Genomic DNA, 15,252 nt, shown 5'->3' on the forward strand with positions numbered 1-15,252 from the left:
GAAGGAAGCGGGGTCCCGTGAGGAGCGCTCGCCGGCGCTCCGGGGAACCGGCGCTGCCCGGTCCCAGGCTGTGCTGCCCGGAGCAGCCCGGCCGGGCTCTCCCCGGGGCCGCTTTGCGGAGCGGCTGAGCGGGCGGCTCCGCGGACGCGCGTGGGAGCCGCGCGGCTAAAGCCGCTTTTCGGGCCGTGGGGGTCGCGCCGAGCAGGGGACACAACTGCCGAAGTCCCCCCGCCGCCACCGCCTGTCCCCGAGCTGTGCCCGCCGCGCTCCCCTCAGCACCGGGGCTGCTCCGCCGCAAACTTCACGGGACGCCTCCGTGCTCGGCTTCCCTCCGGGCTAGGGGTGCTGAGGGAGCTGCGGAAAAGCAGCGAGGGGGCCCCTTTCCTGCCTCCCCCCGCAAGTCTTTGCAGCAAGTTTGAATGGGGCGAGGGGGCCGTTTGCAGCGGGGACGGTTCGCCCGGGGCTTGCACGGGGGAGAAGACGGGGGCAGCCCGGCGGTGGGCACGGGAGGAGGCAAGGGCAGACGGCCGGTGTGCCCGGGATGCAGGGGCAGCTCCCCCGGGATGCAGGGGCAGCTCCCCCGGGATGCAGGGGAAGGGGCCGGAGCCCCTGGCGCTGCCGGCGCCGCCCTCGCCCGGCCGCGGGTGGTGGAGCTGTCCCGGGTGCTGAAGGGCTCCGGGACCCCGGCGGGGCGCGCGGGGAGCTCGGTCACCCGCGGAGCCCCGGGTGTCCCAGGGCTCCGGTCCTTCAGGGTGAGCCTGGTCCGGACCCATCTCCCAGTCCACACACAAGGATCCAGACGGATCCCGCGGGGCGAGCGGGAAACTAAGGCAGGAGGTGTTGAGGCAAGGATCGAATCCCGCTTGCCCTGCCAGGAATCTGGCTCTCAATTTGTTTTGTATTTCGTGGCTGGGGCAGGAGGGAGCTTTAGGGTTTTGTGGGGAGAGACACCTTTGCACATCCACATGTGGAGTATCTGGCTCTGCGATGGGTGCAAACGAGCATCAACCCTTCCTGCTCTGGGTCCCCCTTAGCCTTTCCCTGCCTCAGACGTGCGCTCGCCAAGCGCGCTGACTTCCCAGCCCAGGTGCAGACATTTTCTTCCGATGCTCTCGAGTTATGACTGTGAGGAGGAAATTCTGGCAGGCGACCTGACAATTATCTGCTGAGTCCCCGAGGAGTTGATCCATCTCTCACTGAAATGGAGAGATTTCTCCTGTCCTTCCAGTGGGAGCAGAGGCTGGATGGAGCTGGAGCTTGCAGCGGGGCAGTTCCAGTGGCTTGGGGCTTTCCTGCTTTAAATGCCACTTCACTCTGTCTTCTGTCCTGGCTGACATAGAAGAGGAAGAGGTTTTAAAACAGAGTAGGACTTACAAGGACAGTCACCAGAGAGGTGTGTGGGGACGCTTGTTTTAAGGCTGTATGAAATAGCACTCTTAGATTTGCTAATAACTCTCATAGGTGGCTATGACTTTTCTGTCAAAAAAGGTCTCAGATGAAGAAGTCTCATTTCAAAGAGTGTGATTTTGCATCCACATTTTTCTACTCTAACTCCTTCCAGCATCTATTAGCCAGACTATTTTCTTAAAGATGCCACAAACTCGGTTATATACTCTGTAGTCTTAAAACATTTGTGTGTTTGCCAACAAACTCCCCATGCAGAGTGCCTCCTCCTGCCCAGGCACGAGTTTCAGAGGATGTTTCTCCGTACAGCTTTCTGCGCTGGGAGACGTGTCCAACTCCCTCCTGAGCACGGGAGTGCAGCGAGTCCTCATGCCCTTTTAATTCTGTTTCCTTGCTCTCTGTGCCGCTAGCGTGTGTGCAGAGGCCATCTTAGGCAGCAGGGTCTGGGCTCAATCCTCACCTGCCAGTAGGTGCTGGGTGGCTGCTTCGCACTGACCCTTCCCGGCATTTCGGCCTTCCCAGATATATATATTTTTTTCCTCCTGTTTTTTTTTTCCATATTTTGTGTTTTGCATTTCCGTAGTGAATCTGTACAAAGGCATAGGAAATCTGCCAGTTTGCCTAAATCGGTGCCTGCAAACAACTATATATAGTAACTGATCAGTCACATGAACTCTGCTTGCATAGATTAGCATTTACCTTTCCTGAGTAGCGAGGATATTGTCTGATACTTGTTGATACCATCAATTTTTGCTAAAGAAACACAGCCCCTAAAGCAAGGAGCCAGCTTGGAGCGAAGGCTGCGAATGTAACTACTGGGTAGCTGATCTAGTCATGTTGCTTTGATTGTATCTGTGCATCAGATCAAATCTATACACATCATCTGACCGCTTGTATGTATCCGCAAATAAGCATATCGTGTCCTTACGAGAGAAGTGAGTTGCTGCCTTTGGTTGAAGGCAGATGAAAGCGTGTCCCCTCCCGGCAGCTCAATGCAAGCAAGTTCTACTGCGGGCCAAGCGTGCGGTCTCCGCTGGCACGCCCTGTGACACTGTCACCTCCCTGAGCGGCCCCATACACAGCAGCTGTGCAACAGAGCTGCCTTGGTGGCCACGCGTGAGTGCTCGGTGCCATCATGGGGAAACTGGGAACGCGGAGCCAAGGAGCGAGTCTGCTAAGCCCATATGTTGTCAGTATGTTGCTTCCACGCACCGAGCTTGGAAGCTGGCAAGTGCCGTGTGTACATATAAAACCTGGCAGTATTTATGCTAATACAGTCTCTTTTTGTAGCCCTTGTTTTGCATGACAATTCGAAAATGCTTAACAAGACCTTTCAACACACTTCTCGGGTTGTCTTAATCCCATTTTCCAGGCTCTCCAGCTTATGTCTTCAGGCACGAAGCTCTCGAAGCTCTCGTTAGTGATGAGACCCGGGTGTTTTCAGAGCTGGGCCCCCCTTCCATTCCCAGGTGCCATCAAAATCAACACAGACCCTTGCAAAGGGCAGCAGCGTGCATCGTTCAGAGGCTCTGGTCCCCTTGGAGCACGTTGGGTTAATGGCCATGGCCCTGCCATCTCTCCCGTCGCCTATTGAGAGCTGTGGGGGTGCTTCTTTTAGGACTATCTAAAATAGCGCTCTCTTAGATTTGCTGATAACTCTCATAGCTGACTATGCCTTTTCAGTTAAGAAAAAGGTCTCAGATGAAGAAGTCTCATTCTGAAGAGCTTGTTTTTGCACCCATATTTCTCTAATTCTTCCAGGACCTTGGTAGCGAAGGAATGAGCATGGCTGAGGTTGTCCCTAGGGAACGGTATCTCTGCCATTGGTAACATCTTGCACAAAAATTAGGAAGCAGAAAAATTTTCTTCCATTTCCCCATCCTATCCTGCCCAAATTAGTCACAATGCTCCACGGGACAAGACACAGGTCCCAGGAGGCTTGCAGAATTCTTTGCTGGTGATACAATGGCAACAAGTGATAATACAAAACCCCAAGAAAAATGTGAGCAGAAACTCAGGGGACCGAATGAAAGGTGCTCTTCTCCACGCTCTGCTCCACGTTCCTGCTGGGGATGCCTGTGCGGGGAGAGAGAGCGAGACCTGCAGAGCAAACGGTGCCATGCGGCAGTGCGGAATTGCACCTCTTGGCTTTCCGGCTCCCTTCGGTATTAGAGCAGCAGCAATGCGCAGGAGACGGAGAAAATTCCTCTGCTTCTCCTGATGTTGTAGCAGGGTGTTTCACACAGGCAGGAGATTGAAGCCTTGAAGAGGAAGGAAGGAGGCAAGGAAGGGGAACCACGACATGTGCCAGGAGAAGTCTGATGTTTGCAAGAGGTTTTTTAATAGTGATGTGAGTCACTCTTTATGAAAGTCTGCGACAATAAGGTTTATTGCCGTATAGTGTCCTAATTGGGCTACTTCTCTTGCAGGCTCATTAGAGCTGGAAAATTAACCCTGTGCTGGAAGGGCTTGGGGGAATGAAGGAGCAGGAGAGAGCGCGAGGTTGGAGCCGGTCCGGGCTGAGATCTCCACAGCTGCTCTTATTGATGCCAACCGGCTGCTCGGGAGCGATTACAGCTTCAGACAACCCGCTGCGATTTTAAATGCCCTTTTTCTTTTTCTTAAATGAAAGCATGATTCCTCTCTCGTGCTGTGATCTGATTGCAAGGCCGTATATCAAGCGCCGTTTTCTCATTTATTTCTCATCTACCTATTTCGTCACTTAGGATAACATGTTGTTGCGTTAACACAGACACTATTTGTCACACAACATCACGGCACTGGGGTAATTCTAACCTGCTTGGCAGCTTGATTGCGATGAAATTTATGTCTTACAGATGGACCTGGCCCTAATAAGAACATCGGCATCACGTGAGGCTGGGACAGGATTGACCTCTAGGCTCCATTTCAGTGGTGCCCTGTGTGCACCCTGCAGTAAAAGAGAAACTTTGATCACATTGCCAAATATGCTCAGCCTTGGACTGCAAATTGAAACAAACCCCGGGTTTTGACCAAAATTCCATTTTTCCCAATGACAACAGAGTTGTCTTGGCAACATTAGGGCTTAGTGCCTGCAATCTACTTGGAAAGTGCCGTCCATGCCGGCCGGGGCAGGGGTAGCGGGAGGGGGTGAAGGGCTGACCCCGGCGCCGCCCAGGTGCGGCGGTGACGGGCACTGCGTGGCGGCCCGGCCAAGGTGCGCGAGCTGTGGTCGGCGGGGGCCAACGGCGCGAATTGTTTTGCTTTGCAGGAAACAAAGCCCTGATTAGAAGCAAATGGAGGCTCTCGGGGAGCGAACATAGATTTATTTATATCAGAAAGCAAGCATCTGGTTTATTAACTGTTCTCCTGCCAGGGAGAGCTCCGCATCAGTTTTCAGCGGGAGCAGCTGTATGGTAGGGAAGTGTGTGGGAAGAGCAGGACCCTAGGGCTGAGAACGGGCCACTTCGTTCCTCCAGTGGGCCCTAGTCGCTCCTGGAGCCCACTGTGGTCCCTGCCACGGAGTCAAAATGGGTTAAAATGCATCAGGAAATCTCCAGTGGCCCCTGGGGCACTAAGGGCATCTTTTATTAATTCACTCATTGGCATAAATCACCTTTCTAAGGGGGTGAGGAAGATAAGCTGGTCTGGGTGAAGCAGCTACTCAGCTGCCTCTTGCATCATGACTGGGGATGAGGGGAGAAGCAAGACCCCTGTTTTGCTATTGGGCAGAAAGAGAAAAACAACTTGCACTCTTCCAGGTGAGCTTGGGCCAGTCATAGGGGAATGATTGGGGATTGCTAGGGAAAGAAAAAAATTATATATGTATATATTTTTCAGTTTTAAAAGGCCCTGGAGCATAGATGGATCGTGGCCTTGGTCTGAGCCGAACAGTTGGCATGAGCACAGACTGCCAGTGAATCACTTTAATGCTCCCTTTTCAGCTGCACAGACCCGCAGGTTTACAGTAACTGTGCATATGTTGCATCCCATTGCTCCTCATCACACTCGCCGGCGCGCCACGGGTTGCAAGAATTAAGCCGGCATAAATCCATCAGCCCTGGGGTTCACCACCGAACAATATAAATCCCATGAAAACTAATTAAACAAGACAATGGTGTCCGCAGAAAGGCGGTGCGCAGAACGGCGAGCCATTGCCATGGGCGAGAGACAAGGCTCGGCCTCGCCATCCATGCGCTAGGGTGACCTGGTGCCCGCTCAGTGCCGCCTTCCCACAGCCAACCGGCCGCACCGGGATAGTGGGAGATTGTGTTAAGCCCAGAGGAGATTTATTTCTCCTCCGCTTCGCTTTTGAAATCAAATCATCCAATTAGCATATGCGCTGGAGTTGGTTGCAAAATGCTGTTTGGTGCTTCTAAAAGCTTTTCTTTATCGCCTTTTTTTTTTTTTTTCCCCCTAAGCATTCAGCATTTCTTAAGCAAATGCCTCCAAAGCCCTGGGGCGCCTGGGCCTTCCCGGCTGCTCCTGCACCCGCGTTCTGCCGCATGCAGCGGTGGCCAGATCTGTCAGTGCTTTTGCCTGAGGTGCTAGGGAATGTTTGCAGGGTCTCTCGGCTGCCTTTTGGGGTGAAATGAGAGGTTTCCCCCCTGGGCAAACACTGCTCTCTGAGCAGCTCACACCAAATTTCAGGAGCAAGATGCGCCACCTCCGGGACTACCTGGCAAATGGGCCACCGCGCTGGGACACATAGATAAGGTGCTTAATGATCCCTTTAAAGGGAATTGAGCTTGATGGAGCCGAGCACGGCTCCATCAGCCACACTGCAGCCGTAGACTGCATGTCCTGGACCTTTGCATGGACAAAAACACTTGAGGCCAATGCAAAATGTGCCTCTCTGAGAGAACATCCCTGTTGTCCTGGGGCATCCCGGCACGGGCTGCATGGGGCATGCCCTGACATGTAAGTCTCCTATGATGTCCTCCCGGAGGTCCCCAGCAGTCTCCCATGTCCTCACCATCTGCCTATCCCTCGTCCCTTCATTCCGATCTCCTCTGCAGTAGCAGCTTTTGGTCCCGCAGAGCCTTTTTATGAAGTCTTCCTGAAATCTCATGATCTGGCTTTCTTTTCAGATGGGGCTTTCTGCCTTGAGTCTAGCAGGGAGCTAAAAGGCATCGTGCAGTTTGCATGAGACTTTGTGTCTGGGAAATGCCTGCCCAGATCTCCTAGGAAAGCAGCCAACTCCAGGACTCGGAGACAGGTTGTTCTTGGGAGAGAGGCAATGAGTTCCCCTCTTGCCTTCCTGGGAGAGGCTGGTGCTAATCCTGACCTTGGAGAAATTCCTGGCTGGACAGATCGGCATCTCCTACAGACTGTTTTTCTTCTCTCCGTACTTTTCAGTAGCGAGGGGATTGCAGTGGTTTTCTCGATAGCAAACGCAGCACATCCAGCAATGCTGGAGTTTTGCAGCCTGGGCGCTGGTGCTCGGAGCAGTCTGTGCGGGCAGGGATGAGCGGAGCTCTTTGCTCTGCTGGGAGATTGGCATTTTCTCACCCTACCTGATTCTCCCTTCAAAAAGGCCTCAGTTACTTGACACATGATGGCCTCTAATAGGTTCAGATGTGTCTAGGAAAACATTGCGGTATCTATGTGTTGACAATAACATTTCCAGCCTGGTGACGCTTCCCCTCGCTCTCCTTCCCTGCTGCTGAGTAGGTGCCATCCTTTCCCACCTCTTATCTCCTGCTACCTGACTATGACACCTGCCGCCCCACTGAACGGAGCTGCCTTGACATGAGGAGCATTTCGGGGCACGCGGGCTCTGCTCGCTGCTGCTGCATGGCTGGGGTAGAGCTGGTGCTTCAGCCTCTGTGGCTGTGTCAGGAGGAACAGCACAGGGTGGAGATGGGGCTGCTGCAGGACCTGCCTCTCTCAGAGGGTCTCCTGCAGACCCTCAGGGTCCAAGAATTGGTGGTCCTTGTTCCTTGAGTCCTACAGGCATCACTGCTTAATTTCGCAGACGTGACACTAAGCAGGGCTTTGGGATGGGACTTTTTCCTATCTGCTGGGAACGTAACAACGTGCAAGGCTCTATATGTTGCACTGGCTGTGACTGAGGGTTGCGCTTTGCCATCCCAGACAATGACCCTGACCCCGTGGCTGCGGGCGTTGTGCAAGTGAAGGAGCAGTTTGACTGCAAGGAGCTCTGTGACTAACTGCGAGCAGAAAACAGGGTTCTCCCCTTGGCAGCAAGGTTGCCAGTTAGACTCCTTTCCAAGCCTCGTTTATGCTTATGGAGCCAGGATGAATCCCGCATGAATCGGCAGGCTTGCCCAGGCACTAGGGTTGCGGCGATCTCGTCTGCACAAGGATCGGCTGGGTTGGGTCAAAGTTGTCCTGCCCTTGGCCAGAGCACTGGGAAGGGCTGCGGATGCAGGGAACAGTGCTCTGCTCCCAGCTGTGCTTTTTTTCCTTCAGGAGAGGAAAGAAACACCCTGTGCAGGGAAAGGGAAGCTGGTCCTGGTGCTGGATGCTGCTGCTGAAGAACCCCAGGGTTCTTGGCTGTCAGAGAAGGAGGATTTTTCCCACTTGGGTGGCTGCAGAGCCCCAGGGAAAAGCAGCCCTCGAACCCCTGCCATCCATCCATGCTCCGGTCCCACTGGAGGAGGTGTCTCCTTCCTCCCACTCCGACAGCTCCCTCGGAGCACTGGGCTGGTGCTGGAAGGGCTAAGAAATGTCCCCAGTGAGTGGGTCTGTTTCCCCAGGGCCACTGTCCCCTGCAGCACTCGGACCCCCTGCCCAGGGGACAGCCCTGGGGGTTGCGGAGGGGACAGCCACCCCAGTGGGTCTCCTGCAGGGACCTGCAGTGGCCAGGGGTGGTGGCAGCAGAGAAATGACTTGTCCCTCTGCATGCTGCTACTGCTCTGCAGGGCACACGAGCAGCAGTAGGGGTTAAATCCTTCATCTCGAGTGATCTGTAATGCTACTCCCGCTCTGTTCTCCGCTCTCCTGCAAAGAGCCTGCGTGGAGACGGCCGCCCTTGTCACACGAGGCTTAAAGCACCCAAGGGAGGTGCTGCTGGGCCCGGCATCACAAACCGCTCTGCCCCTTAGCTCCCTGCCTTTTGCCCTCCTCCCGCTTGGAGCACCAGGGCTGTGTCCCACCCCACGGGCACCGGAGGATATTCCCGTTCCCAGGGCTCCTGAGTGAGCAGGGAGGGAGCAGGACTGGCCCTGGTGCAGCGCTGCCATCCACTTCCCAGGGCTCCTCGTGGCTCCCCGGCTGCTCCAGGGGATGTGGGTGCCCCATGGGAGAATCCCAAGGCTCAGCCCTTCCCTGAGCAGGCTGGATCCGGGGGACAGGGCACTGCTTTCCTTTCCCTTGTCACCACCTCCGATCTGCAGACCTTATGAAGCACAGAGCCACTTTAGGTAACTGATCCTGCCTTTGGTTATTTCTCTGAAAAAAAGGGAAAAAATCTTTTTTTTTAAAAAAAGAGAGGGTTTCAGCTTATTGTTAAATGCCAGCCCCATGGAAAAATGTTTTCTAGAGCATCTAAGAAATGGGAGAGAAATGTGGCAAGGATTTGGGAGCTGGAGTTGTCTAACACAAGCATAGGCATGCAGGAACCAGAGTCCCAGCAGAAGTCAACAAGACATGTTTCCCTTAGACGCTCCAGTGCTGCAGAGGGTCATGCCCGAACGCACCAGGTCCTTTGGGAGCTGCATGAACACTCCGTGTGTTCTCTCCTAGATGATTTTTCATCGGTTAAAGCAGTTTGTTTGGGAACTGCCTTAAGGATTGGCTGAGTCCAGCTGAGGTTGTGATCCCTTTAGTCAGGCTTTATAGCACTGCAGCGGCAGTGATTTGATGTAACCTGGGGAAAAGAGTGTACTCTTTTATGGCCTTGTTCTGCTGGTGGGTGCCCCTCTTCCTCCTGTGCCACTGAAAGGGTCTGTGTGAAGGTTCTGGTGAAATGCACCTCATCCTGGGCAGGGATGCAAGGTCCCTACCTGGTCACCCCCAACCCTCTCTACCCGAGGGGCAGGTTCTTGAAGATACCCTGACAAATGCAGGGAGACGAGACCCTCAGCGGGCAGAAATCATTGCTGAGCTCCGAGCAGCTCCACTGCTTTGTGCAACTTGCATTTTGCTTTACTTGTAGCCAAAATGGCAAGGGGGGAGGCTCAGAGCAGCGGCTTCCAGCACTTTGCTGCTTGGCAGTGCTTTAGCTTCCCCCAGAGAACAGGGGGTGGAGGTTCTTGCAGGAGGAGCAGAGGAAACCGCTCAGAGCAGTGCAAGGCTTCAGGCTCCCCTTGAAATACAGTCTGGGGGTGACACCTGCGTGGACTGGCTGAGGCACGTGGGTGACTGTGGCATGCAGAGCCTGTACTTGCACCCGCCCAGTGTCACTTCTTTCTTTTCCTGTTTTTTTTTTGTTTGTTTGTTTCTTTCCTGCTTTCTAGATAAAGAAGCTCCCAGTCCATTTGAAGCCTGAGAAGTAGCCTGGGGGATATCTGTGATGCCAGGAAACCTCGCGCACCCCCCTGCCCTGGGCAGGAGCAGAGCCTGACGTGAAGCTGCCCTGCAGCCCGGCCAGCCCCGCTCGCCCGCGCGATGCCCAGCCCTGTGCCCGCTGCTCCTGGGCTGGCTTCCCTCTAGCAACGCGTTCCCACTGTCCCCGGGCGCTCTGCGTTGGGAGAGAGAGGCACGAGTGAACATGCTGCGAAACATCAGCCCAGACCCAAAGGCCAGAGGAGTTTTGCAGTGAGCCGAGTTTCATTCCCCTTTCCCCAGCCCAGCGCATCATCGGTCAGATAAGCTTCTCAGCTGGTGAGCTCTGGGCACTGAGTTTCTCTGTGCTCAACAGGTCTCGAGGCCCTCACCCGCAGGCTAGAGGACTGCCATGGAGGAGCATGTGTTCAGCGTGCAGCAGATACAGCCCAATGTCATCTCAGTGAGGCTCTTCAAGCGCAAGGTCGGGGGTCTCGGCTTCCTGGTGAAGGAGCGCGTCAACAAGCCACCCATCATCATCTCCGACCTGATCCGCGGAGGAGCTGCGGAGCAGAGCGGCCTCATCCAGGCTGGGGACATCATTTTAGCTGTCAATGGCAGGCCCCTGGTGGACATGAGCTATGAGACCGCGCTGGAGATACTGAGAAGCATCGCCTCCGAGACCTACGTGGTCCTCATCCTGCGGGGCCCCGAGGGCTTCACCACTCATCTGGAGACCACTTTTGCTGGAGATGGGACACCAAAAACTGTCCGTGTAACCAGGCCCTTGTGCCCGAGCTCGAAAGCAGTTGACTTGTCCAACGCAAACCTGTGCAGCAAAGAGCAGCCGCTATCAGGAGCCAGTCGCACCATGGGCTCCCTGTGGACCAGAGATGACAAACGGGAAGCAGAGCCCTTGGTCCACGTTAACGGTGTCGTTCCTGACATGAAAGGGCAGGACACTGAGCAGGGGAAGGACAGTGCTTGTGGTCACTTTTGCCTCAATGGTGGCGTGGAAGAAAATGAACTGCTCAAAGAAATCGAGCCTGTCTTGGATCTCCTGAAGAGCAGCAGTAAGAACAGTGATGGAGATGCACCCTTCAAGGTAGAGACAAGAGATATAGAAGTCCAGGTGGACTGGTAGGTCCCTAAATACTTTTTTTTTGTTTGTTTTTACTTTTTGGCGAAGTTTATGGCTATCTAAAGTGGCACTGTTGCCACCTCAGATATGGGAGAGGATACAAAAAAAGGTGGGTGGTGGAAATGAATGAAATATTGGGAGTGGTTGATGGAAGAAAGGGAGAAAGATGTAAGCATGGAAATTGGAGAGAGATAGCAAGAGTAACACTGTAACAGTGTGATGCAGGAATGACAGCCTGGCCTCAGATTTGCCTCTTTCTGTGCTCCGGGACCTGTTTGCAGGACATTTTGGCAAAAACCTCATGACTCAGCTTCCCCCTTTGCCAAGTGAGACTCACAGTACTGGCTGCCCTTGGTGCTCTCTTTGGGAGCTCCCCAGTTAAAATCTGCTGCCCAGATGGGCGGAGGAATGTCAGCACGACCGAGTACGGCGTTCCCCAGAGAAAGGGGCATTGAAAGCAGAACTCAGGGGTGTTTCATAATCAGGCTTCGGTGGACGGAGACAAGCCCAATCTGGCTCCAATTGTCCGCAAAGGGCAGTGGGATATACCTTGGCTGCTCCGGTTGTTGGCACTTACGGAAGGGGGAGGATGGATCCGCATCCAAGGAGCTCAGAGGCACCAGTCTTGCAGTGGCAGAGCTGCACGTTCTCCCCTTCTGCTGCTTCTAGGCTGAGTTAATCATTTCCATATGTGTGTGCAGGGAGGGTGCAGCCCACATGGATATCTGCCCCATGGCCTTGCAGAGGGTGAAGTTATGCTGGAGAGAACAAGAGCAAGAGGCTCATGCTGTGATATCGGTTCCTGCAAGAGGCTGTGCATGTGGGACTGCCTCTCTGATCATCCTCTGATTGCTGTTCCCCTGGGATACGCCCATGGAGTGACACCATCCCTCCAAGCCAAAGCATCTCCCTGTGGGCCGTCATGCTTTGCAAGGGTCTTTTTGGTAGTTACGTTTTGCATGTCCCCACCCTTCCTTCCTGGCAATATATTAGCAATGGTCCTTGGCCTTTTCCTCTTGCTTTTCACCATGTCCCCAGGCATGTTAGGAGTTGTGTCGGGGTTGTTGCAGTCATAATCTAGTGACTGAAGATAAAAACCCATTTTCTTTGTGAGGCTTTGCTAGTCGAGTTGTAGTGACGGTGAGATAGGTGACTTCCAGGTTCCTTGCTGCGCCTGCTTGTCTGGGAGATGCCCATTCCCTCAGGGCAAAAAGTGCTCTTTTCTTATCAGAGGCAGCGAGAGGGGAAAGCCAGATGCATGGGCTGCTGTGGAGCTGATCCCTGGCTGGATGCTGCCATGGGCTGGATTCCCAGCCAGGAACACTGCGACCGCAAACCACATTCTTGGTTGCTTCCATTAGACACTAACACCCAGGCTTCATGTTACTTCATGTTTATTGACTTTTTTTCCCCAGCTGAATGTTTCCGTGCTGTTGTTTCACCATCCTCTCAAACAGTGCAGTTTTTGCGAGGAGGATAGGGTTACTCCAAGCTTGCTAGGAGAGCCAAACTGAGCTGGGGAAAAATCTGCTCGGTTCGGAGCCGGGAGCTGATAGCGGATATCTGGGGAAGAGGGGACAGGATGAGCTCAGGGACAATCACCCCTGCCATCACCTGCCTGCAGCGAACACCCTCAAACCTTGGCATCTGGCTGCTTTTTGAGAATATTTTGGTCTCTACAGTGGATTGGGTGGGAAAAAATAAATTATTTTGTTAATCTGCGGCTTTGCAGTCTGCTCTGGTGGAGGGGATGTGCAGTCGTGACGGGTCGGGGGGATGTGTCGCTGCCCAGTGAAGCCCAGGGCGCGGGGCAGGTGATGCAAGGTACTGCCTCATCCTTCAGTGCGTGTTTGCCCATGTCCCTGTCCCACATCATCAGCTGGAGAGTCTCCTAAGAAATTCTGTTCTAGCAGCAGAAGGAAGAAAAATGTAGCTTTTCTTTTGAGTATCTCATATATTCTTAAAGAAATGAAATCAAAACAGTTTGACTTCACTGAAACAGCAAAATTTAATGAACCTCGAGCCATATTGGCAGATTGAATACTTCATCAAACCTCAAGATTTGTTTATTTTTCAAAATCCATTAAAAAAGAAAGTAGCACTTTGAGCCTGAAAATCCACTTTTCAGTCAAAATCAGTCTTCAGTCCTCCACTTGAGGAAAAAGCTGCAGCTTTGCATTTGTGGTAGGACTTGGTAGGAGAGAGAGGGCCTGGGCTTTAGCAGAGAAGAGGGAAAGGACATCCGTACGCCGAGGGGGAAGCTGCGGGGAGCTGCTCTGCAGGCTGACGGGCGCTCCCCAGCCCTCTCCTCCATCCTGCGATGTGCTGAGGATGATTCATTTCCTCTGCTCGGTCTCAGCGAGAGACGGGGCATCGTAGAGGTTTTCTACAAAGAGAATTTTTTTTGGTCCGCAGGACCAAACTCTGTACCTAACTCTGGATACTGTGTTGATAGATGCCAAAGAAATGTCCAAAAATACAAGTAACACTTTTCTGATTGATGCAGCTCTACTGTCTTAGAACATGACTTCTTCAGGCTAGAGAAATCAAGCAATGCTCACATTAGTCAAATGGGGAATAGAGGGCTACCTAAATACCAGAAGGGTCTAAAGTGACTGTCACTTCTCTCAAGGTTGAGCTCTGGATGTCACTTGACCATCAATCCAGCAGAAGATGCTGGCCTTGGGGTTGCTGGTCCTGCTCCCTGACCTCCAGAGCCAGCTGTGCTCTGTCAAAGCTGGTCCTGCCCGCAGGGCTTTGACAGATTTCCTAGGGCAAAAAGGATTGGTACAAGCCTGTTATTCCCCTATTGTTCAAGATCGCTTTGCCCAAAGTAATTCAAACTACATCCAATGCTCTGGGATTCCAGCCCATGTCTCTAATGTTACATATAAGGAAAATTGGAAGCTGTTAAGATTGTACTGAAAAAAACCTATCGGTCTAATTTCATCTCCTCCACCCATGGCCTGCACAGTCTGGGCAGCTTCTGAAATCACCTGGCATTTGCCCCCTGATATTTTCTAGCCCCTTGGATCACAAGGTTCCCTGTGCATGTGTCCCATGCCCATGGGATAGGCTGAAGCCATGGTCAAACATCCGCTTGGGGGCATCACACCTGCGATGAAGTTGGTCACAAAAGCATGGAGCATGGGAATGGGGGAGCAAGGTATGATGAGAACTGTCATCTCTCCTATGAGGCTCACCTAGGGCTAGAAAATAAAAATAGAGTTTGATTCACTCATTGCCAGCTAACCTAGGTCTGTTGGTCTCTTTTTCCCTCTAGGCTCTCAGGAGATTGTCATGTCCCATCTCCCCTCTCTCCTCCCGCCTCAAGTTGCCAGTATTTATTTTTCTTCTTGGGTCTATTCCATAACATGAACAATATGATCGAAACATGGCAGTTTAGGTCCAAAAAGCAGAATCAGCAGCCCTAAGAGGGAGAACTGTGCTGAGAGCAGGAATTCTGTTTTATGAAGGGTTTCAAGGTTTCAGGCTCCATCCTGCACTGGAACAAACCCCATAATTTTGCAGTTCTCTAAGAGAAAATTCTCTTCCTCCCACCTCCTTCGCCGCCGCCAAAATCTCTTTGTGTTGCTCAAAACATTTCATTTGCATTTCTGATGTCTTCATTATTATGTACTTGGACACAAAACTTTAAAACCTCTGAAATGAAAAGGTTCCCTGAAACTATCATGTTATTTCATTCTGCAGAATGTTGAAGCAGGAAGCTTTGACAGTGAATAACCCTCCCCTCACTCCCCTTCTCCCTCTGCAGATTCGTCCTCCTCGTCACTCTGACTACGTCCATCTAATCTGGAGGGGCGTTTGGTGCCTGCACACAGCCAGAATCTCTTTGATCACTCTCCCAGGAGAGGGTGTTCAAGGTCCTTCTTGCAGGGTGTCGTGTTTATGCCCTGTCCCTCTGAGGCCCACTGCTACTTGGAGGATATTGCGGTGTTTGGGCCCTAAAAGGCTGGTCCAGCAGGATGGAGAGCTACCAGAGCTTGGGATATTCACCTCTCCTTCCTGGCTGCGCTCCCAATTCTGTTCAGCAAGCTGCAAGGTTATTTGGTCTGGTATTGCCCATTTTCTTTGAGATGCCTCTGGTACACAGAGGGGTAAATGTAGGGGCACTAGAGTGGCAGTGTGGCTGGTGGCATGCCTGCTCCCTACCTGCTGCCATGCAAATTCCCAACCGCAGGAGCAATTTTCAGGGCAATGCTTGAACAAAACTCCACATTCCCCCTCTTAGAGCTTGGAAGTCCTTTGCCTTCTCT

At 53.0% G+C, this 15,252-nt stretch overlaps 1 protein-coding gene across 1 annotated transcript in view; it reads left to right on the plus strand.

Annotated features, from left to right (window-relative positions):
* The first annotated feature begins 10,174 nt into the window (after positions 1–10,174).
* The window catches only part of NOS1 (nitric oxide synthase 1), a 37,870-nt gene continuing 32,792 nt past the window's right edge, over positions 10,175–15,252 (plus strand). Inside the window, exon 1 of the mRNA XM_010213575.2 lies at positions 10,175–10,974. Coding sequence (XP_010211877.2) covers positions 10,247–10,974 — 728 coding nt within the window. The 5' untranslated portion in view covers positions 10,175–10,246. The remainder of the gene's footprint in view (positions 10,975–15,252) is intronic.

This window comes from Tinamus guttatus, unplaced genomic scaffold (genome assembly GCF_059628265.1).
Source record: "Tinamus guttatus ecotype Peru unplaced genomic scaffold, ASM5962826v1 Tinamus_guttatus_pri_ptg000628l, whole genome shotgun sequence".
NCBI classification, from domain to species: Eukaryota; Metazoa; Chordata; class Aves; order Tinamiformes; family Tinamidae; genus Tinamus; species Tinamus guttatus.